At 45.8% G+C, this 25,125-nt stretch overlaps 1 protein-coding gene across 1 annotated transcript in view; it reads left to right on the top strand.

Annotated features, from left to right (window-relative positions):
- rapgefl1 (Rap guanine nucleotide exchange factor (GEF)-like 1) overlaps positions 1-24,168 on the top strand; it is a 32,378-nt gene extending 8,210 nt beyond the window's left edge. Inside the window, exons 3-16 of the mRNA XM_079253216.1 lie at positions 6,001-6,079; positions 10,030-10,240; positions 11,941-12,038; positions 13,981-14,093; positions 14,821-14,988; positions 15,065-15,162; positions 17,762-17,884; positions 18,187-18,365; positions 20,069-20,159; positions 20,386-20,436; positions 20,518-20,605; positions 21,662-21,726; positions 22,059-22,113; positions 22,215-24,168. Coding sequence (XP_079109342.1) covers positions 6,001-6,079; positions 10,030-10,240; positions 11,941-12,038; positions 13,981-14,093; positions 14,821-14,988; positions 15,065-15,162; positions 17,762-17,884; positions 18,187-18,365; positions 20,069-20,159; positions 20,386-20,436; positions 20,518-20,605; positions 21,662-21,726; positions 22,059-22,113; positions 22,215-22,339 — 1,544 coding nt within the window. The 3' untranslated portion in view covers positions 22,340-24,168. The remainder of the gene's footprint in view (positions 1-6,000; positions 6,080-10,029; positions 10,241-11,940; positions 12,039-13,980; positions 14,094-14,820; positions 14,989-15,064; positions 15,163-17,761; positions 17,885-18,186; positions 18,366-20,068; positions 20,160-20,385; positions 20,437-20,517; positions 20,606-21,661; positions 21,727-22,058; positions 22,114-22,214) is intronic.
- Positions 24,169-25,125: the final 957 nt, after the last annotated feature.

Genomic DNA, 25,125 nt, shown 5'->3' on the forward strand with positions numbered 1-25,125 from the left:
TCAGATCGGCCCAGTTCGATCAGATTGGGTTTGATTGGATTGGTTCGATCAGATCGGCCCAGTTCGATCAGATTGGGTTTGATTGGATTGGTTCGATCAGATCGGCCCAGTTCGATCAGATTGGGTTTGATTGGATTGGTTCGATCAGATCGGCCCAGTTCGGTCAGATTGGGTTTGATCGATCAGATGGGATCGGATCGGTTAGAGCGGTACCCCAATGGAAGGATCCTAAAGAAGCAGGGCGGGTGGGGATGGATGAAGCGGCAACCTCCGGCGGTTAAAAGTGAAGCCTGTGCAGAAGTGCCAGAAACTGCAGTTCCCCCTTCATCCACTAGGGGCTCCAAAACAGCGAATCCCCATAGACTCCCATGTTAAAAAGACCAACACAACGTAGCCGGACGAGTTTCTTGACGTGACGACTATAAGGACGGAAAGTCTTGCAACATTTGCCTTCGTGTGGACGCGATCAATGAAGTAAATCCCGATGATGAAATGAAGGTTTATGTGCTGCGCTGACAGAAGCTCCAGTTCTGTGTGTCTGACTTGAATAACTTGCAGGCTGCGGGACGTTTTGCTGTGCTGAAGCAGCCAATCAGATCAGCTCATTGCAAAATGAAAAACCAAGGCCGCTTGAAACCATTTTATAACCTGCTAATAACACCAAAATTAATTTATTACCAGCAGCACATGTTCAGCCAATCAGGACGAAGTTCTGGCATCAGCAGAGGCAGGTCCACAGTCAGTGAGCTCCAGCTTCACACTCCCACCACGCTTTCTGGTCAGGTGGTCACATGACGGACGACACGCAGTGTGCCGCACCGTGACGCCTCCTCCCGGACGGGCTGAAGGCCTACAAGCCCGATGCCTTCACCTGAAAGGGTTAAAATCTCTCTGCTGCAGCGTCTGAGATGAAGAGTTGAACTTACAGAAACTCCTCTGACAGATTTTCTTAGTTTTCCTACCTGGATGCATTTTGTGCCAGAAGAGTTTGGATGTTGCGTGTGTGTGTGTGTGCGTGTGCACGGTGGTCACATGACTGGACGATGGCCGCCCACCTTCATCTGTTTTTTGCAGCTCTTTTATAAACGACTAAAAAACTTTGAAGAAATCCCTGAAAGTTTCCAGAAAATGCCTGAAAAGCTTCCAGATGTTTCAAACGTTGAGTTTCTGTGGGAACTAAAACTCTGGCTTTAACGGGATCTGTGGACCAGACCAGCAGAGTCCACGTTCCAGCTCATGTTCTGCAGAAGGAACTGGAAACAGGGAGGCTGGTGGATGAGTGGGAGGAAGATTCTCTTCTTCTCTCGCTTTTTACCTTCCTCCTCCGCCTCCTTGTCTTCCTCCACCTCGCACAAAGCATCACGTTGATCCGGTTCGGCTCCCTGCATGTGACGATGTTGCAGGGGTTTGCGTGTGCTATCAACATACATGTACCATGTCAATACATAAGAGGCTCCTAGTGCTTGTTCACATAGCAACCGGCCCTCAGAAAGACATTTGGAGAAGAGGAGTGGGAGGCGGAGAGAGGAAGAGAGCAGAAGAGGTGGGAGGAAAACTAGCACAGAAGCTGAAATGAAAGGTTTCAGCTGCAAAACATGCAGTAGACGTTTCAAAGCAACTGGAACCGCTTCGTTCCTGCATTAAACACCCCGATGATGCTGCGATGTCCAGCGTCCATCAGCTCTAAAAGCTCCCAGATGAAAAACAAAACAAAAATTTCTTTCTGCAGAGACACTGAAGTTCACCATGCTCGATAAGAGCAGAAATAGCAGGCAGGTTCAGAGCAAAATGATGGATAAACATGTTATGTTCAGGTTGTTCAAGTCCACATGTAGACCAAAACCAGTAGCACCAGTACCATTAGTTGAACTGGAAATGAAATAAAACACTATGTTTGCATGAATAGTAACGCCACCAAGCAGAAAACATCAGATCATATAATGATCACAATAATCATAGTAATAAAAAAATTAAAATAATAACAAGCTACAGCTGTTTAGTGGCTGATAGTCAAGTTTTTTGTTTGTTTGACCCGGATGCAAGATCCGGCTTTCCAGCAGCTACAAAGATGAACTTGTTACACCATGTTTATCTCCACTTAAACCAATCTCTCTTTTTAAATGATTTCTTAACTCACTGATTGTTTGGTCTGGCGTTTGTTTTTCTTGTGAAAATTAACACTAAGACAACAGTCTCCCCTCATTAGCTGCTAACGCTTAGACAACAGTCTCCCCTCATTAGCTGCTAACGCTTAGGCAACAGTCTCCCCCCCATTAGCTTCTAACGCTAAGACAACAGTCTCCCCCCATTGCCTACTAACGCTTAGACAACAGTCTCCCCCCCATTAGCTTCTAATGCTAAGACAACAGTCTCCCCCCATTGCCTACTAACGCTTAGACAACAGTCTCCCCCCCCATTACCTGCTAACGCTAAGACAACAGTCTCCCCCTATTGGCTGCTAACGCTAAGACAACAGTCTCCCCCCATTGCCTACTAACGCTTAGACAACAGTCTCCCCCCCATTAGCTGCTAACGCTAAGACAACAGTCTCCCCCTATTGGCTGCTAATGCTTAGACAACAGTCTCCCCCTATTGGCTGCTAACGCTTAGACAACAGTCTCCCCTCATTAGCTGCTAACGCTTAGACAACAGTCTCCCCTCATTAGCTGCTAACGCTTAGACAAAAGTCTCCCCCCATTAGCTTCTAATGCTAAGACAACAGTCTCCCCCCATTGCCTACTAACGCTTAGACAACAGTCTCCCCCTATTGGCTGCTAAAGCTTAGACAACAGTCTCCCCTCATTAGCTGCTAACGCTTAGACAACAGTCTCCCCCTATTGGCTGCTAACGCTTAGACAACAGTCTCCCCTCATTAGCTGCTAACGCTTAGACAACAGTCTCCCCTCATTAGCTGCTAACGCTTAGACAACAGTCTCCCCCCATTAGCTTCTAATGCTAAGACAACAGTCTCCCCCCATTGCCTACTAACGCTTAGACAACAGTCTCCCCCTATTGGCTGCTAACGCTTAGACAACAGTCTCCCCCCATTAGCTTCTAATGCTAAGACAACAGTCTCCCCCCATTGCCTACTAACGCTTAGACAACAGTCTCCCCCCCATTAGCTTCTAATGCTAAGACAACAGTCTCCCCCCACTGCCTACTAACGCTTAGACAACAGTCTCCCCCCCATTAGCTTCTAATGCTAAGACAACAGTCTCCCCCCACTGCCTACTAACGCTTAGACAACAGTCTCCCCCCATTAGCTGCTAACGCTAAGACAACAGTCTCCCCCCATTAGCTGCTAACGCTTAGACAACAGTCTCCCCCCCATTAGCTTCTAATGCTAAGACAACAGTCTCCCCCCACTGCCTACTAACGCTTAGACAACAGTCTCCCCCCCCCCCCCCCCCATTAGCTGCTAAAGCTTAGACAACAGTCTCCCCCCCATTGGCTGCTAACGCTTAGACAACAATCTCCCCCCATTAGCTGCTAACGCTAAGACAACAGTCTCCCCCCATTGCCTACTAATGCTTAGACAACAGTCTCCCCCCATTGGCTGCTAACGCTTAGACAACAGTCTCCCCCCATTGGCTGCTAACGCTTAGACAACAGTCTCCCCTCATTAGCTGCTAACGCTTAGACAACAGTCTTCCCCCATTGGCTGCTAACGCTTAGACAACAGTCTCCCCTCATTAGCTGCTAACGCTTAGACAACAGTCTCCCCCCCATTAGCTTCTAATGCTAAGACAACAGTCTCCCCCCATTGCCTACTAACGCTTAGACAACAGTCTCCCCCCCGTTAGCTGCTAAAGCTTAGACAACAGTCTCCCCCCCATTAGCTTCTAATGCTAAGACAACAGTCTCCCCCCACTGCCTACTAACGCTTAGACAACAGTCTCCCCCCATTGGCTGCTAACGCTAAGACAACAGTCTCCCCCCATTAGCTGCTAACGCTTAGACAACAGTCTCCCCCCCATTAGCTTCTAATGCTAAGACAACAGTCTCCCCCCACTGCCTACTAACGCTTAGACAACAGTCTCCCCCCCATTAGCTGCTAACGCTTAGACAACAGTCTCCCCCCCATTGGCTGCTAACGCTTAGACAACAATCTCCCCCCATTAGCTGCTAACGCTTAGACAACAGTCTCCCCCCATTGCCTACTAATGCTTAGACAACAGTCTCCCCCCATTGGCTGCTAACGCTTAGACAACAGTCTCCCCCCCATTGGCTGCTAACGCTTAGACAACAGTCTCCCCTCGTTAGCTGCTAACGCTTAGACAACAGTCTTCCCCCATTGGCTGCTAATGCTAAGACAACAGTCTCCCCCCACTGCCTACTAATGCTTAGACAACAGTCTCCCCCCATTGGCTGCTAACGCTTAGACAACAGTCTCCCCCCATTGGCTGCTAACGCTTAGACAACAATCTCCCCCCATTAGCTGCTAACGCTAAGACAACAGTCTCCCCCCATTGCCTACTAATGCTTAGACAACAGTCTCCCCCCATTGGCTGCTAACGCTTAGACAACAGTCTCCCCTCGTTAGCTGCTAACGCTTAGACAACAGTCTTCCCCCATTGGCTGCTAACGCTTAGACAACAGTCTTCCCCCATTGGCTGCTAACGCTAAGACAACAGTCTCCCCCCATTGCCTACTAATGCTTAGACAACAGTCTCCCCCCATTGGCTGCTAACGCTTAGACAACAGTCTCCCCCCATTGGCTGCTAACGCTAAGACAACAGTCTCCCCTCATTAGCTGCTAACGCTTAGACAACAGTCTTCCCCCATTGGCTGCTAACGCTTAGACAACAGTCTTCCCCCATTGGCTGCTAACGCATAGACAACAGTCTTCCCCCATTAGTTGCTAACGCTTAAACAGTCCCCCCCCCCCCATTAGCTGCTAATGCTTAGACAACAGTCTACCCCCACTGGCTGCTTACGCTTAGACAACAGTCTCCCCCCATTGCCTGCTAACAACATAGCTAATGTGCAAATAGCTAATGTTGCTGTGAAACCAGCTAATGTTGCTGTGAAAACAGCTAATGATGCATCGAAAACGGTTAATGTTGCAGTGAAAACAGCTAATGTTGCTCTGAAACTGGCTAATGTTGCTGTGAAAACGGCTAATGTTGCTGTGAGACAGTAATATGTAATATAATATTGTCAGCATAAGATCAGATATTTGATTTGTTTCCCTGATCTGAACGGGTGGAAGTGTGCATATGCTGAACAAATGGAGGCCCAGTAAGGGTCCCAGTCCAGAACTGGATCTCATGAAGCTGCTCTGAAGGGGTTCTGCTTCCTGAAGCCAAACTGGGAGCTGGTTCCAGAGAGAAACTGGAAGAACAGGAAGTAATGGGGAATGAATGACAGGTTCAGTTTGTGATAAATCGGCTCTACTCATTGGCGTTTCCTCTCCTCAGGACTTGAACCTCCGCTCTTTACTGCAGCCAAACTACAACGTATTGATCCCTGATCAGTGATATCAGTCTGATCCTGGAATTGCTGACACATGCCTCTGCCTTGTATCGCTCCCACCTTTCCCCCCTCCTCCTCTCGCTGTCGCCAGTGTGGTGTCTCCATGGTAACCGCCTGCAGAGAGGCGGGCCCGGTAGGACACGCCCACTGCAGCAGGCCTCTCTCACAGAGCAGTGATGGCCGGTTTGGGCCGAGCGGGGGTCTGCAGCCCGCTGGGCCAACATGTAATCAGCACCTGATTTATCTCTGCTTCTGCTCTGAAGCACACAGATCAGATTCCTCGTCAGGTCTCCTGGTGGAAGGCAGAACGCTGCACATTTACTTTGCAAATAAGATTTCATTTGAGTCTTTCAGTCTTTAAATGTCAGTTCTGTCGAGTTTCATGTCCTGATTGTTGTCTTCTTTAACCTCTAAATGCAGGTGGGTTTGTGGAAATCCCACCTCCAGCTGTAGGTTCATGGTGTGGATGGTGCATTCAGGTGCAGTCTGTACATCTTACCTCTGTGTGTTTGTGTATCTGTGCAGAAACTCTGCTGGATGACTTCATGTTGACACATCCCATCTTCCTGACGGCCGACAGGCTCCAGCAAGTCCTGCTGCAGCAGTATCCTTCACTCGGTAATCACCCACAGCACCCTGTTATGGGCCGTGTGTGTGTGTGTGTGTGTGTGTGTGCGCACGCGTGCACACTCTCGTACGTGCACTCTGACAAACATGCATGTGTTTGTGTTTAACATTTGGGGCGTGAACTGGATTAAATCTGATCAGGTTTTTGGTTTGGGTTAGTTTTTCCCTGCTTTTTGCCTGCAGGCTGACACTTCTCTTTGCCCTCTCCTGTCTACCCGTCTGTCCGTCCGTCTGTCCGTCTGTCCGTCTGTCTGTCTGTCTGAGAAGAAGTTCAGAAACCAAAACTCTGATCTATAAAAAGGTATTTTAAACTGTTGGACTGATTGTGAATCTGTTTGCAGTAACACATTAGTTCAAAGTTGGAACCGGTGCAACAAAAGGCTGGAAATTACATCTGATAAGTAACTGGTTCAACTGGTTTCAGGTCAACATGACTGGGATGGAAATATGGACAACTTCTCCAGTCTTAGATAAACTAGATCTAAAAATTAGAAAAATATTCCTTAAATTTTAAAGATCCATCATCTGCAGTGTGGAAAGTCATCAAAGAATCAGAAGGAATCTCTGTATGTTGGGACAATGCTGGTGATGTTGGGGTCTTCAGGGAGCTTTGCTTTTACTCCTGACTCATTTAGATGGTAAAGAAAAGTTCATTACGTACATTTGTAGAGCTTCTGTTGCCCCGCGGCATCCTTTTTTCCTCCCGGAGCATCACTTTATGATAGCATTTGGTTTTATAGCTGCACGTCACGTTCTAGCAACTAGACATCTACATACCTGCTGTCTTGAATGTCATCATGACTGATTCATCCAAAACACAAACCAAGAGGACATAATCAGCAAAAGAGGATAAAAGAAAGAGGGAAAGAGATGATACACAAGTAAACATTAGACTGACTTTGACTGTCTGGAGAGATCTCAGGGAAGAGGCAGAGTGAAGATGCTTGTTAAAGCTTTGTCAGATGCAACAGTTCAGGAGCGGGGCATTTTAAATGGATTAGAATCAGAAGAAATCTCTGTATTCTTGGACAAGGCAGGATGCTGGTGATCTTCTGGATTCTCTACTGGAAACCAGTGCATGGACTCAGGAAGCTCCCAGAAACCAGTGTGAACCCAGTTCAGGCTGAAATCCACACATGCAGGTTAAAGCTCCATCATATGTGAAGAGGATCCAGAAACACGCCGTCTTCTCTGGACCAAAGCTCATTTAAAATGTTCTGAGTGGAAACCTGGATGAAGATGTGGAATAGTTTGTGGACAGCATGGACGGCGTGTCCTGCAGGACCATGCTGGACCACATCCTGATGGTGGAACAGGAGGACTGGTCCAGCAGGACCACACTGAACCACATCCTGATGGTGGAACAGGAGGACTGGTCCAGCAGGACCACACTGAACCACATCCTGATGGTGGAACAGGAGGACTGGTCCTGCTGAACCACATCCTGATGGTGGAACAGGAGGACTGGTCCAGCAGGACCACACTGAACCACATCCTGATGGGGGAACAGGAGAACTGGTCCAGTAGGACCACGCTGAACCACATCCTGATGGTGGAACAGGAGGACTGGTCCAGCAGGACCACACTGAACCACATCCTGATGGTGGAACAGGAGAACTGGTCCTGCTGAACCACATCCTGATGGTGGAACAGGAGGACTGGTCCAGCAGGACCACACTGAACCACATCCTGATGGTGGAACAGGAGGACTGGTCCAGCAGGACCACACTGAACCACATCCTGATGGTGGAACAGGAGGACTGGTCCTGCTGAACCACATCCTGATGGTGGAACAGGAGGACTGGTCCAGCAGGACCACACTGAACCACATCCTGATGGTGGAACAGGAGGACTGGTCCTGCTGAACCACATCCTGATGGTGGAACAGGAGGACTGGTCCTGCTGAACCACATCCTGATGGTGGAACAGGAGAACTGGTCCAGCAGGACCACACTGAACCACATCCTGATGGTGGAACAGGAGGACTGGTCCAGCAGGACCACACTGAACCACATCCTGATGGTGGAACAGGAGGACTGGTCCAGCAGGACCACACTGAACCACATCCTGATGGTGGAACAGGAGGACTGGTCCAGCAGGACCACACTGAACCACATCCTGATGGTGGAACAGGAGGACTGGTCCAGCAGGACCACACTGAACCACATCCTGATGGTGGAACAGGAGAACTGGTCCAGCAGGACCACGCTGAACCACATCCTGATGGTGGAACAGGAGGACTGGTCCAGCAGGACCACACTGAACCACATCCTGATGGTGGAACAGGAGGACTGGTCCAGCAGGACCACACTGAACCACATCCTGATGGTGGAACAGGAGGACTGGTCCAGCAGGACCACACTGAACCACATCCTGATGGTGGAACAGGAGAACTGGTCTGCTGCAGTCCAGACACAAGTACAAACCATCTGGAGCATCATGGGTAAAAGATGTCTCCTCCATCCCCCACCCCCAGACAAAGACAGGAAGAGCAGAGAGGGATGTGGGTGGACGAAAACAAATCCTCATCTTCCTCTTCTGTGTTCACACAACCACACCCAAAGACTGGTCTGGATCAGGACCTGGAGCCTAACCGGGACCTAGGACCAGGCCCAGATCCAGGTCCAGGTCTGGACAGTGAGACGGCAGTCCCTGATCGCTGCAGGAGGAGAATCCTTCTTCCTTTCATGTAGAGCTCACAAGGCATCATGGGAAACGTAGTCTGAACTCTCCACAATCTCCCCAAAGAGAGGACAGACACTCCTCAGCCAATCAGACAGTGTGAGTCCAGAGACCGAGGCAGCTTTGTGTGTTGGTGCGTTCGTTAGCGTTGGCGGGTGTGTTGGTGTGTGTGTTGGTGTGTGTGTTGCTGTGTTGTTGTGTGTGTGTTGGCGTATTGGTGTGTGTGTTGGCGTGTTGGTGTGTGTGTTGGTGTGTGTGTTGGCGTGTGTGTTGCTGTGTTGGTGTGTGTTGGCGTGCGTGTTGGTGTGTGTGTTGCTGTGTTGGTGTGTGTGTGTTGGCGTATTGGTGTGTGTGTTGGTGTGTGTGTTGGCGTGTTGGTGTGTTGGTGTGTGTGTTGCTGTGTTGGTGTGTGTGTGTTGGCGTATTGGTGTGTGTGTGTTGGCGTATTGGTGTGTGTGTTGGTGTGTGTGTTGGTGTGTGTGTTGGCGTGTTGGTGTGTGTGTGTTGGTGTGTTGGTGTGTGTGTTGGCGTGTTGGTGTGTGTGTTGGCATGTTGGTGTGTGTGTTGGCGTGTGTGCTGGTGTGTGTGTTGGTGTGTTGGTGTGTGTGTTGGCGTGTGTGCTGGTCTGTGTGTTGGTGTGTGTGTTGGTGTGTGTGCTGGTGTGTGTGTTGGCGTGTTGGTGTGTGTGTTGGTGTGTTGGTGTGTGTGTTGGCGTGTGTGCTGGTCTGTGTGTTGGTGTGTTGGTGTGCTGGTGTGTGTGTTGACGTGTTGGTGTGTGTGTTGGTGTGTTGGTGTGTGTGTTGGTGTGCTGGTCTGTGTGTTGGTGTGTGTGTTGGTGTGTGTGCTGGTGTGTGTGTTGGCGTGTTGGTGTGTGTGTTGGTGTGTTGGTGTGTGTGTTGGCGTGTGTGCTGGTCTGTGTGTTGGTGTGTTGGTGTGCTGGTGTGTGTGTTGACGTGTTGGTGTGTGTGTTGGTGTGTTGGTGTGTGTGTTGGTGTGCTGGTCTGTGTGTTGGTGTGTTGGTGTGTGTGTTGTATTATGTGGGTCATCATGGCGGCGTATCACAGCTGCAGCTCTGAGCCACAGACTGGTGATTTTTCCCACATCTGCTCCCAGTTTACTGCAGATGCTTTTTGTTTATCATGATGACATCATCCTCTATAAACTGATTGTTAATGTGATCTTTACTGTCGTCATGGTTACGGAGGTGAAGCAGAAGAGTTTCCTCCTTAACACGACTTTTCCCAGATTCTCTCTGGATGAGGAGGAGGGGGGGAGGCAGCGGGAGGAGACGACGAGAGAGGGAGGAAGAAGAGGAGGAGAGAGGGATGGAGAGATGGAGGCAGGGATGAGTGCAGCAGAGAGGAAGCAGGCCGTGCTGAATGTGGCGTTCAGGTACCTGGACACCTACAGGGAACTGCTGCAGGAAGAGGGAGAACGCAGCAACAGCTTCCCCAAGGTAACACATGCACTGTGCGCACAGTGCACACTAATACACTACACATAATACACTCTGAAACTACACACAACATACACTGCAACAGTCGCCGACACGAGTTCAGGAAGATTAACACAGTTGCTAACATTATTGCACTTCAACTTAGCAGCTAATGCTAATGCTAAGCAGATCAACTGCTGTTCATTGTCTCAAAGACAAAGAAGATGTGGAGAGGTGGCCGCGCTTTTTCCGTTGTTTCTCCTAAGGTTTGGAAAGAGCTGCCGTTAAACATCAGACAGACCACCTGACCTGAATCCTCTCTTAAAACACATCTTTTCTCTCTGGCTTTTAAATCAGAGTGAGAGGCTGCTTGTTTTATTTTATTTTATTTTATTTTATTTTATTTTATTTTATTCTGCTGTTATTGTTTTATATTTCGTCCCAAATTTACTGATCCTACATTTTAAAGAGCTCTATAAATAAAGATGAGTGAGTTAATATAGCAGCGTTCTTATGCTAAGCCTGTGTGCTTTTATCCCTACATGGTTATTGATCGCCACTGTCCCTTTGTTTATAACTGTATTTATGTTAACCATCTGGTAGATTGCATATTGAATTGCCCTTCAGGGATAAATAAAGTTGTTTGAATTAAACTGAACTGATTTGGTGAAGCCTAACACTGCAGCTAATGCTACATGTATAAGGCTACCATTTTGCCTTAAAGTAACTGTCAGCGACCAGGTTAACTGTGATATAGCAGCTGATATTAGCTTGTTTGTCCTAACATTACCACATTAAAGCTAATATGAGTTGAATGTGCTTTGATCTTTTTTGGTGAAGTCATGTAACTCATTCTTGTGAATCATTTACAGAAAAAAATCTATCCTAAGCTGACATAGCAGCTAACAACAATGTTAGGATTAAAGTTACCTTTTTGGACAAAATTAGTAACATCAATCTGCGAAGACTAATAAATTTATTTACTTTATTTTGCTTCAGTTTAGTGGTTAATACTGACATTGAAGTTTATTTTATGTTTTATGCTAATGTTGAAGCTAAAATAGTATTGCTAAAGCTAATAAGCAGCTGAAAACGTAATGTAGTATCAAATATTTCTGTATTCAAGTTAAAATAGCAGCAAACCCTATCCTGTCAAAATAATCTTAGAATCAATTCTCTGAATATGAAAGACCACAGTAAGGTCATGCTAACATTATCATATTTTAGCTAACATAGCTGCTAGAGCCTTGTGTCTTTGGCTAAAGTAGTAGTAAATATAGTTCAGGCAAACAGAAATGATCTGCCTAATGCTAATATTTTGCTGATCTGGTTAATAATATATTGCTAATATGGTCAATGATAATATATTGCTAAAATGATTAATGTTAATATATTGCTAATATGATCAATGCTAATGTATTGCCTTAATAATCCTGTTTGGGCTTCGGGATAAAATAGGCTCCAAACTCGTGGAATGAACCAGTTATGTTGACACAAACCAGACAAGTTGGCAAAGAACCAGTTGTAACAGGATATTTAGGCTCTTCATGACAAAATCACACAGTTTCATGTGTTAAATCTGATCTGTGAACAGAAGAATTTCCCTTTAACTGAATGGTGACTCCTCTGATTGGCTGTTTTTCTGATTCATCTGCAATGTGAGCGTGTTTCTTCCTGGTGTCTGTGAACACATCGCAGATTGTTTTGCTCTTTGTGTGCAGGAGTTGTACATGTGTGCAGTTCAGGAACTGACTCGGTATCCTGAGCTGGTGGAGGACGTTCTGAAACTGCAGCGATGGACCGAGATCTTACACTGCCCGTAAGATACACACACATGCTTGTTTATATATCACTGTAAGGACTCTCCGCTGCCACCAGCTCCATCATCAGGGTAGTTGTTCTCATCCTTGCTTGTGTACTGCTGGTGTTACCGGAGGCTTCCACCAGGGGGCGCATTAGAGAACTTGGATCAGATAAACATAATAAAATGATGGCGTTTTATCTGGAAGGATGGAAACAAAACAACATGGAAACTGTAGGGTTAATTTTTGGTTAATTTTGAATTTACAACAGGATAAACATAAAAACGTATCGTAGATGGTCTGACGGACCATGTTTTATGGTTTTACATGTTTGTCCCAAGACCTTCCACCTGGTCATACTGGTCGCTGCACCGCCCCTACTGGTTACTCTCACTGTGACACTGACATGTTTAAAGTTTAAAAGTCCAGCAACCCCAGTTGTTGTCTCTTCTAACATCAGCAGTCCACCAGGACCAGCAATGTGTAACTGGGACGGTCATGTGACCCTCCAGCTGGTCTACGGAGGTTTTCCAGCGTTTCTATCCGTCCAGGAGGTTTACAATCCAGACACAACATATAGTGTTTATTCAGAGACTCTAGATGGTAAATCCACCATTATTTATCACATCTTCATCACCATCACTACCATGTTGCTAAGAGACCTCTATTTTCACCTGGACATGATGATGAAGACACTTCCTGTCAGACTTTCCACTAATCAGAGAGCTTAAACTGACGGTAACGTCCAATCAGGAGCAGCCAAAGATCAAATGATCCTCTATGGCTGGAATAAAGCCAAGAAGACGTTTGGGGTGCAGCTGAGGTGGAGGTGCTGCAGTGAGGACAGCAGGTAGATAGTAGCAGGAAGATGTGTGGAAACATGGAGACAGTGTGTGTTGTGTGTTTCAACACACAGGTTCAACAGGTGTCAAGTTACATGCAGTTTTGAGATTTTCAGAGGGGTCCCACAAGGATCTGGACTCGGCCTGAATGAATTCCTGGTCTGTCATGCAGAAATGTGTATTATTGACATAACCTGCCTGTGAGCCCACATTTAGCCAAAACTGTCAGAATATTCAGCTAACACAAAGCGTAAATATGTTGTTTCTGTTGTGTGTTTGTTTTGTTTTTATTAAACTAACTACAGTTAGCCTAGTAACTCCCACCATACAGGTCTGACTGGTGAAACAGTGTCATTCAAACATCAGGTTACTGGATTGCATATGTTTATTAAACGAGCACCTGCAACACGTGCTATGACTAGCAATTCCACTATAATGTGTCAGTGCAAGGCAAAAACTGAAAGCAAAGGCAAACGATTTTAATAATATGTACACATGTACAATTTTAAGGAATAACATGTTTTAACAACTACAATGTAGCTCACCATCTTAGCTTCACCAGCAAACGACGATACCTGCACAAAAAAAGAGGCTCCAGTACAGAAGATGTGCAGATGGACTCGCATCATGACTTAGCTTCACATAGATAAATCCAGAGAGAGTGCAACGAAAACCCAGAGTCAATACAGAGTGGTGGTTGGCTAGTGATGAACCACAGCACATACACACGTCTGAAAAGTAGGAACACACAGTTTATCTTCTCCTGACATTAAGACGTGAGAGAATGATGTGCAAATGAGATTAGGCTTTGCTCCCTGTTGACCTCTGTGTGACTGTTTTTCTTCTTCTATGCTGCTTTATTTATTCAAACATTCATGTTACATCATTTTAGCCTCAGAATCTGACAGCTGAGGCTGAAACATCACGTCTCCATGGAAACGTCACGTCACCATGGAAACGTCACGTCTCCATGGAAACGTCACGTCACCATGGAAGCGTCACGTCTCCATGGAAACGTCACGTCACCATGGAAACGTCACGTCTCCATGGAAACGCCACGTCTGCAGGCTGACTGGGAGTAAAAGCTCAGCTTCTTCCGGCTGGTTTTGTGTTTCAGGTCTGACGAGGAGAAGGAAAGCAGGAAGAAGCAGGTCCGTCCTCTGTTCAGACACTTCAGACGCATCGACGCCTGTCTGCAGCCCAGAGAGGCCTTCAGAGGCTCCGATGAGAGTACGACGCTCTGCGCGCACACGCACACATACACACACACACACAGACCTGCACAGGCTGAAGCTTAACAGCCATAACACGCCTTGTAATCTGTGAACACACACGACCGAAATGCAAACACACCTGCAGTATGTGGCTGGGATGCACAAATCACCCAGAACACACCCAGTTTCAGGATCAGCCTTCTAATGCAGCAGCTTCCTATGATTCCTGGTTGTCTGCTAAGCTAAGCTATGCTATGCTGTGGTAGGCTAAGCTAAGATAAGATACGCTAAGGTAAGATAAGCTAAGCTAAAATAGGCTAAGATAAAATAAGCTATGCCAGGGGTGTGCCTCAGTCCTGCAAATGTTAGGCGTTTCCCTGCAGAATCTGTTCCCTCCATTGTCTCACGCCTGAGTGTCTGCATCTCCTCTTACAACTCTGAGGACCAAACCCTGTAAAATGTGGGTTAAAAGATTCAGTCCCTGTCAGATGCTGTTTAAAGGCTGCCTGCAGCGGGAACTGGTTGCATCCTGAGTTTCTGCAATGCTCGTGCAGCTTGGCATTTAAACGGACAGAAGACGGAGGCTTGATGTTGTTATGCTGATCTTATAGCTTTGTGCAGTTAAATTTAAACATGGACTTAAATATGAAGTTAAATATAACAAAATATTTAACATATATGAAATATATGTCAGATTTCAGGGAACATTTATTTTAGAGATCAATAATGAGACCGGTGTTCAGTCTTCTGCAGGGTTTACACCCCGGACCACTCGTACGTCACCATCCGGAGCCGCCTGTCCTGTCGGGTCGGTGAGATTCTGGCTCTGGTCAGGGAGAAACTTCAGTACAGCGAAGACCAACCGGTTCTGCCAGGGAACCTCATCCTGGTGGCCGTCACGTCAGCTGGAGGTCCGAACACACACACGTAAAAACACACACACTGTGTTTCAGAGGGTTTGTGTGACGGCGGTTACTGTGTTTTCAGAGAAAGCCGTGTTTCGTCCCAGCGACGAGGCCGTCTTCACCACGCTGGGAGTCAACACTCACCTGTTCGCCTGCGAATCGTCTGAACTGCACTCGCTGGTGAGAATCGTTTTATGACTTCCCGATTGATTGACAGAGGATCGGAAATATTTTAGATAACAGGAACTTTTTCAGAACAATACAAGACGGCGCCCCCTGTTGGTTGGACACCAGTGTTCTCTGTGAAACCACTCGCCTACTAACCAAACCTTAACTTATTAACCAGTTTATAAAAGTGTCATCAGTTACATCACAGCAGATAAAATCACTTTTATTACATGGAACTGATGAAGTCAGATTGTTGTAGGTTGCGTGTCTAGAGTGACTAACAGATGGCAGTCAGCAGACGTCCAACAAGTTGAGACTTTATTGTGCGATGCTGCATGTTGTCTTAAAATACATAGAAACCCACGATGGAAAATTATCATTACACACATTACATTTTACCCACTAAACATAACTGAAATCGAATAAGCCTAAAGTAATCCAACATGCACCCTGCTACATCAATATCGGCTCTCGCAGACAAACAAAATGTCCGCTTAAATACCCTCACACCTGAATCCCAACATGGCCGCCCCCAGCATCTTCCACCTTTCAGGTACGCGCGTTAAATAATGTCTTAGTCATTCTTTCCCTGCTGCCACAGATAACTCTCCAAACTGTTTCCCCATCCCCAAACATCTGGTACAATACATCTCCTATAAAAGACAAACCAATTCCTGTAACACAACACAACTCCCCCCCTTCCCTTACTTGGTACCATCCAGTGACATCACCAGTTGGGTAAAACCCTCTAAATGCAGGACATGAGCCGCTCTTCCTCCTTTTGGTCCTAGAACATAAGTGTGATGAGTAAATCAAGAATACTAACATTTCATTAACACAGCAAAGAGTATATTAAACTAAATTATTTCTATTGGTTATATATTTTAACTTTGCTCAAACACAAAACACAAACAAACCCAGAATAAACAGAAAAAAGACATTATACTGGTTAATCTTTAACCCTTAAAACTCCAAGCCATTTATTGCTATTTTTGTCCGCCTGACCACTCTGTCTAGTAATGCAAGTATAATCTCAACCCTTTCACACACAGTCCAGTAATGAACATCTTTTTTTTCAGGACAACCTGGACAATCATAATATGTATCCTAAAATGATGCCACATGGATGGATCAATAGTTATACATATAAAAACAAAAGAAAAAACAAAACGGAAGTTGAATGTCACAGAATTTATTAAAAAAAAAGGCAGACCAACAACATGGAGGCTTTTTTATTTATAAATATGTTTCTCTCAGGCCTTGGCGATCAGGAGAAAAAGATACCAGCATTCTAACATAAACACAACCAAAATTATTTACATTTTTTTTCCAATTCATTTTTCCTCTCACTTCTTGTGCCACTCTGGAAACAATTTCTGTCTGGAACAAGACCGAGGGCTTCATCCTCCCAGGGGATGGACTGTAGGGCCTGCTTGGTTTTTGTATTACTTTAAAAAAAAAAAAAAAAATTATTACTTTGTGTTTGATGCTGGAAGATAACTATTTCAACTCCCAGTGATCTTTGGCTGCCTCGATTGGTTGTCACCATCATAAAAACAAGAGAAGAAGAATTCTGAGCATCTGATTGGTCAAGAGACTGACAGAAAATCATCAGTGTTTACATCTGGCTTCAATACAGAGGCCTGCTAACATAATTCAGACATTTTTAATCACAAAATGTAATAAATAAATGTAGCACGGTGGAATTCACATGCAAAGATCCCGGAAATAACGCCACACTTCACGGATGGACTGAAAACCACCTCGAAAGTCTAGAATTGTCCCTCGCTCAGGATAGATCACCCAAAGAGTGTGCTTGTGGTAGCAGTTTTCCCATTAATCTTTATGTGGTTCCTGAGATATTTCGCAAAGTGTTGACGCTGTCGCTTTAGATCGGCGCCAAACCAGAGGAGTTCTGAGTTATTTTAATCAAGAAATTTATAACTTGAACCAAAAAGCTTTATTAACATATACACACATACATATATGTATACATATATATATATATATATATATATATATATATATATATATATATATATATATATATATATATATATATATATATATATGTATACATATATATATATATATATATATATATATATATATATATATATATATAATTGTAATTCAAAATTAATAAGTATGAAATTGTATAAAATAAAAGTAGTGTTCAGGGTTCAGAAAGGGAAGAAGCTCCATCATCACGCTTTGGGGAACCTTAGTGGACACATCGTGCTCTTCGACTTGTTTACATAAAAACAATAAAACTACAGCGTTTGAATTCTCATGTTATAAATATTAAACAATAATTGTTAAAAGAAAAATAGTAACTACCTGATTATTACAGTATCGCCCCCTGGTGGTCTGGAGGCTTTAGTACCTCTGTGGACACCGCTCAGTTTTGTCCACACATTTTTCTGTATAGTTTAAACAAATTTTTGATTTACAATTTTCTTATTTTTATATCAATTTTTACCTTTTCGATTAATATGAATACAATTAATAATAACTACAATTAATATATAATATAGTGGAGCTATTGTAATGCAACGTTAATGATCTTCCTCCGTCTGAGGATTGATGATGTCACTTCCTGTTTTCTTAGCTTCCTCTTCCTGAGGAGATCCATTGGACGCCAGGTGACAGTAAACTTCACGACATGTCTGCGGAGGAAGTGGCCAATCAGCTGGTGGTGTTTGACTGGGAGCTCTTCAGCTGTGTTCACGAGGTCGGTGAAACGTTTGCTTACTGAAGATTTAAGGTGTTTCTCAGAGTCGAGATGCTGCGAGACGTAGAAGCACAAAGTTTGGCGAGAAAAACCTCAGGGTCATCCTGCTCAGACCTCAGCTCAGTTTGCACTTCACCTCAGCTCCTCGTACGCTACTTTGGGTCCGTCGGAGGGAAAGTTGTTTCTGACACTTGTTTTGTTGCATTGAAGAGGTTAAAATTTATAACGAGATAAACATTAAAATTATCATCCGATCAGTCACGAAAAAGGTGATCAAACTCAGTTCCGATTGTGTCCTGCAGGTGGAGTTTGTGTGTTACGTGTTTCATGGCGAGCAGTCTCGCTGGCGCCCCCTCAACCTGGAGCTGGTACTGCAGCGCTGCAGCGAGGTGCAACACTGGGTCGCAACGGAAATCCTGCAGTGCCAGTCGCTGCCGAAGAGGATCCAACTGCTCCGCAAGTTCATCAAGATCGCAGCGCTGTAAGTCCGACCAGGAAAAGTCCCGTAACAAGACGCATATTTTGCTGATAATAATTAATGTTAGGACACGTTTCACATAAAAACAATAAAAGAATTAGATGCATAACCACAAAAAAACACTCCACTAAACAATGTTTAATTGTTTTAACCTCATGAAGCCGCATGTATCATATTTCATACAACAGTTTCTGAAACATTTTGCATCAATTTACTATGGAAACTTTGCTCACAACCATGTTTTACACAATCTGATACTGGTCTTATAACAGCTGGTAGACACCAGGAAGCAGCACACTTCCGCATGCTGCAGCGGTGTCAGAAAGGTTTTCACTGTAAGGAATCAGGACTGACTGCTACAGGGTGGAACTGTGAGAAGAAGCTAGCAAAACCTACGACCACATGGGCACTGGGGACAAACCCAGGCCTGAGGACTTGCAGCTAGCAGGGAGGCGCTACCCACCATCTACCTGTGCACAAGACAGCAGCTGGTCCATCCCTTGGTCCAGTCCAGACTGTGGCTGTTCTCCAGCCGCTAACCGCTAGTCGTTACCCGAGTTAGTTGGTCCATGACAGCTGTCCTGAACTGGCTTGAACCCCTTCCTTTCAGAGTCACTGTTAGAAGATGGAGCAATACCTACAGAAACCACTGGGGGGGCGGGCACACAACCAGTGAAAAGCACAAACCAAAGAAGAAGAATAGGAAGACAACAGCGTAGAAGCTGCCAACTAGGACTGGGTGATTCATCGGATCAATAATTGGATTAAACGATGATAAAAATAAAAGGGTGTGATTTCTTTCCTCTCTGCAGTTTCCTCTCCTGCTGTCTTCAGCTGCTAATCGAGCGTCTCTGGCGTTGCAGCGCTGTGCTGTAAACTCCTCCCACAGCCGCTTTGCTTTCATTCAGACACTGTTGCCAACTTGGCGACTTTCTCTCTAAATCTGGAGACTTTCAAACCCCCTTGGTGACTTTTTTTGTTAAAAGCGACAAATCTAGCAGCTTTTACTGGAGTTATTAGAGACTTTTCTGGTGTTTAGGCGACTGACTTGAAGGCACATATTGTTCTGCAGTTACTGTAAGGAAGGAGCAGCGGGAGCCTCTCCCGTCCTAAAGCACTCCCAGGCGGCCAGTCTCAGTCGGCTCCGGCTGCAGGTCAATGTAGAATAACTGCAGTAGGTTGTGGAAGTTCACCTAAACATACTTTATACCGCTGTCAGTGACAACTGGCTGCATTATTTTCCTATACATAGTTCGGCCAGTTAAACACTGTAACTTACCTCCGTTACGGGGTGTTACCATAGCAACGCGTTAACCAGCTGGTTCAGATCAGCCGTCTTTTAACAGGTGAATGAGAGAAACGCGCTGCAGCCTGACAGCCGTTGTTTGGTATAAAACGTACATCCAGGCCAACATAAAATAGTTCCTATATAAGCGGTAAAAGCAGATTAAACAACTCGGAACCGTCCATTAGACGGTTATAATGTACGACACGGAGTCTAGAACACCACGACGCGCAGCGTTGTTTATAAATACTGGATAATCGTGTTAAATAATCCAGATCTCAATTTCAGTCAAAATAATCGTGATTATAATTTTTATCATAATCAAGCAGCCCTACCGCCAACTTAAAAGCACCTGAAGAAGAAGTTGATTAGTTAGTGTACAATGATCTTCAGTCGTCTGAAAGTCGTCTCTGTGTTTTAGCTGCAAGCAGCAGCAAGACCTGCTGTCCTTCCTGGCGGTGGTTTTGGGCCTGGATAACCCGGCCGTCAGCAGACTGCGGCTCACCTGGGAGGTACAGCACCACGTTAGTTTATTTATAGCCTGTTTATGAAAATATTTACATTATAAACAGCATAATTTCTGTAGTTTCATCCTGTGATGGTTTGTGATACTCTTAGTTTTCTGGTCCTGAGAAGGATGTGACCTTGTTGGAAGTAGCCGATGGGATCATAGATGTTTTGTGATAAATGATCAGCTGCCATATGAAGCAGATCTAATTAGATTTGTTTTGTTTTCAGGGTCTCCCAGGAAAGTTCAGGAAGCAGTTTCAGCAGTTTGAAAGCATTGCCGTGAGTAGAATATGTTTGTTTCATCGTTGTCAGACTGCAGCTTTAAAATGATGACCGTTTTCTCTTCTTCTTGTCCCATAGGACCCCTCCAGGAATCACAAATCCTACCGGGACCTGATCACCAGTCTGAGACCTCCACTGATTCCCTTCACGCCTCTGCTGCTCAAAGGTGACACTAAAATACGAAAACACATCAAGCAAGTTGTTGTTGTTGTTCGCCTGCTGCTGGGTTGTGACGTATAATTTTAGTTGTTGGAAAACACAAAGAAGGACCTGAAAAAGCTTTTAAAGAAGTTATTTTAATCATGAATCTTATTGGTCCTCTGAGACTGTCTGCCTCCAGCTGTGGACCAGATGTGAAGCTGCTGCTGCACGTTCGCTCCTCTTTGCTAATTAGCACTTCTGGCTAATCTGTGTGTATTACCGTTAACCTGCAACCCACACACGAGATTAATGTTTTTATCATTTCTTTTCATATCGTCTTCAGCTCTGCAGCCGATCTGGTCTTATAATTTTGTGAGGACCAACTTTGAAAGTTTGCGTCTTGGTCCTTGAACATGCCCAAAACCCGATTTAAACCAGAAACCTGAAACCGGCTTGTCCCCAATAGAGGACCAGACTCACGTTCAGGTTCTTCCTCATGAGAGAGCCCAGATACCTTTGTTTACACTTCAAAGACTCTCAGTGACAGCAGACATATTTTGTTCACTTTAAGGTACATAAACCAGATTGTACGAGAACTCTGAAACAGGTTTGTACAAAGTCAGAACTCCACAAGTTTACATTGACTGTAGGGATTCTCCATGAACACGATGGGATTCCTTCCCCTTCACATTAACATAAACCAGCAAACCCGAAAAATAAACCATAATCTGACTCTAATCCTACAATAGAACAAAGTCTTAACCCTAAAAACTTTATTTTTAAACCATTTTTCCTCACTAACAGAATGTCCCCATAAGGTGGTGTGCAGTGACTCAGTCCCAGTTATGTGGGAAAAACAAGTAAACAAGAACATGGACGGACAAAAATCAAATTAAGAAAAGTAAAAAACGTTGCTATGGAAACATAGGACTGGTTTATTTAGTCACACATACGAGCAGATCATCCCCATGGGCTGATGACTGCAGCTTTTCGGATGGTTTCTTTTCATGTTTGCAGGTTTTCTTTAAATGTTCTCCGGTGTTGCGTTCATGGACTGATGTGTGTCGTCTTTCTCTTCCAGATTTGACTTTTCTCCACGAGAGCTGCAAGACGTTTCATGGCGAACTTGTGAACTTTGAGAAGATGGTGAGATCATGAAATGAGCCTACGGAGACGTTACAACCACAAACATGAGCTGTGTTGTAAATTATCCAAAGATTCCTGCAAGTTTTTATCAGCTTCATGTGTCAAAGTTCTGATTGATCTGTGAACATATTAATCAAAACAAAGGGAAGAAAAACAACTATAAAAATGTTAAATTACTTTTAAAATATGCACAAATAGAAAAATAAATAAAATGACAATAAACAAAGTCATCATGATCAATTCATTTCCACTTAAAAGATGCAACACAAATATAGATATGTGTCATAAGAGGCTGAGGACGACGTCCTCATGTGTTTCTCCTTCTTCTGCAGCATAAAGTTGCTGAGATGGTGAGGAACGTCCGGCGATACAGGAGCTCGCAGCTCGGTAAGGCTCATTTCGTCCTCTGTCTCCATCTGGTGGTCACGTTAGGAACGGCAGCTGCTTGTGCCGTTACTGACACTGTCATGGCTTTCTGTTTCTGGTAGCCATGGATACTGAGACATCCCCGTCCTACCTGCAAACCAAGGCGTACGTCCGGCAGCTTCAGGTGATCGACAACCAGAACCTGCTGTTTGACATGTCCTGCAAGCTGGAGCCCAAAGACACATAGAGGGACGGATGGTGGGACGAAGACCAGAGGCAGAGACGGAGGTTCGGGTCGGCTTCTTAAACTCCACAAACAGCCTTTTTAGTTCCAAATGGAGGACGCTCATGGAGCCAGAAATCCCCCAGTACCAGACGGGATCGGTCTTCAACTCGCACTGCAGCTGATTAACCATGTCCGCCATCAGAGCTGATGGCTCTAAAACCGGTTCTGAAACTCAGCCGAGACCCGGAGGAAATGAAAACCAACAAGCAGCTGCTGCTAATCGGTCAGTGAACGCACCGTGACAACATCCCAAACAAAGCGACGGTCTCCAGCGCCACGATGATCAGAGTTTTACCGTCAGTTTTCAGGCTGATTTAATAAAATCTAATGGAATAAACGAAGGAACTTTTGTGAAAGCAGCAGCTGCCTGTTGCTCCCGGTTCTTCCTCCTCGTGCACCAATCAGGCTGCAGGGTTCCTGTCATGTGACCCTTCAGACCTGGTTTTCCCTCATTTGTTTGCTCGTTTCTTCAGATTTCTGGAGTTTTTTATGGACAAACGATGAATCAGCTGCAGGAAAGAGGTTCAACTCGGACAATCAGCTGCTGAGACAAACTGGAACAAAATCCAGAAGTCATGCTCCTCCTGAGCCGGGAGACGGCCCTTCATCACGCCGGCATCATCATCATCATGGCATCCTCTCTTCAGAGTTCCTTTAAGCTTTGACATCAGATCCAGGACTCAGTCTGATTGGTAGGTCCTGGTCAGGGCTGACCTCTGACCTGTGCTTCAGCGACCTACCTGCACCTAATCGCTCCACGTTTCTCTGTGATGCGTTCACTGACGGCGCCTGTGACGGATTCCAGAGCACTGCTGGAGGGTGTGGAGGGGAGTAGATGCTGGATTTCTACGTCCTGCTGATGACGTACGGTTTCCTGATCAAACCGGATCTCGTCCAGCCCACCTTGTTCTGGTTCTGGTGCAGTTCTGTCTCCAGGCAGGGGTTTAGATATCATAAAATCGTCTCCTTCAGGTTGATTGCCAAGTCGAATTAAGCTGAAACTCTCAGACTGACTCAACTCAAACGGGAAAAAAGACAAAAACTTGGTTCAGTCCTTTAGGAGCCTGATCAATACCTGATCAGCAGCCAATCGGTGATGCTCCAACCGTTTCTCTCAGTGTTTGGGATCTAACTGCTGGCACCGAGCGACCAATCAGCTTCACAGACCCCCCCGCTCTACGAAGGTCCGAGGCAATAACGGGAAGTACCTGGAGTGAAGCTGATTGGTCCGATTCCTCACATCAACGAAGCACTTTTTGCCGAACCTCAGGGCTCCGAGACGCAGAGAGGTTTTGTTTACTCTTTCTTCTGCATTTCAGTAGATTCAGTTGTGTTGCGATTGTGTTTGTTCAGCTGATCAGCCATATTTACTCCAGTAACGGGAAACTACAGAGTTGTTGTTGTTTTTATGATGTGATCGCCACCAGAGCCGAGGACAGGATCAATCAGACCGATCCGAGACCCGAGGCAGGGCAAGACGCTCAGGATCAATCAGACCGATCCGAGACCCGAGGCAGGGCAAGACGCTCAGGATCAATCAGACCGATCCGAGACCCGAGGCAGGGCAAGACGCTCAGGATCAATCAGACCGATCCGAGACCCGAGGCAGGGCAAGACGCTCAGGATCAATCAGACCGATCCGAGGCAGGGCCGGACGCTCAGGATCAATCAGACCGATCCGAGACCCGAGGCAGGGCAAGACGCTCAGGATCAATCAGACCGATCCGAGACCCGAGGCAGGGCAAGACGCTCAGGATCAATCAGACCGATCCGAGACCCGAGGCAGGGCAAGACGCTCAGGATCAATCAGACCGATCCGAGACCCGAGGCAGGGCCGGACGCTCAGGATCAATCAGACCGATCCGAGACCCGAGGCAGGGCAAGACGCTCAGGATCAATCAGACCGATCCGAGACCCGAGGCAGGGCAAGACGCTCAGGATCAATCAGACCGATCCGAGACCCGAGGCAGGGCAAGACGCTCAGGATCAATCAGACCGATCCGAGACCCGAGGCAGGGCAAGACGCTCAGGATCAATCAGACCGATCCGAGACCCGAGGCAGGGCAAGACGCTCAGGATCAATCAGACCGATCCGAGACCCGAGGCAGGGCCAGACGCTCGGTCAGTTAGATTGATTGGTCTCAATCGACTATGTGATCGATTTCCGGTAAATCTTTCCATTTTGGATTTTCACGCCAAACATGGAGGGAAGATTGTGCGGCTTCCAGAAGCTAGCCAATCAGAGAGGAGGGAGGTCTTAAAGACACAGGAGCTGAATAAAAATGTTACTTTGAGGCTTCCGTAGCCGTGTTGGACAACGCGGCCATGTTCAGATCAGCAGGAGTTGGGAAATACGCAATCATAGGCAACCTTTGACTGTGTGTATTACCGTTTTTATACGTGGAAGCACGAGGCGACCAAAAACGTTTAATTCTGGAGGTCACCACCGGGGGCGGTACGCAGCACATGTATTTCTGTAAACAGCAGTTTACAAACTGTTGCTAACAGTTAAAGTGGTGCTATGATGGTATTTGGAGTTTTCTGAGCTTTCTACAGTGTTACAGCGTTGAATCCTCATCAGACATGTGAACGACAGTTTTTTATCACCTAAACTCATGTTTGAGTTTGAGTTTGAGTTTCAGCACTCTCTCCGTTCGGTTTCCATGGCGACGAAAAACGCGTGGTTTTAGAGAGTTTTTTCTACGTGGAAATCCTTGTGACATCCCGGGGGATAAGGTTCGGTGATT

Source organism: Telmatherina bonti (assembly GCF_933228915.1).
Source record: "Telmatherina bonti genome assembly, chromosome: 14".
Classification (NCBI taxonomy): Eukaryota; Metazoa; Chordata; class Actinopteri; order Atheriniformes; family Telmatherinidae; genus Telmatherina; species Telmatherina bonti.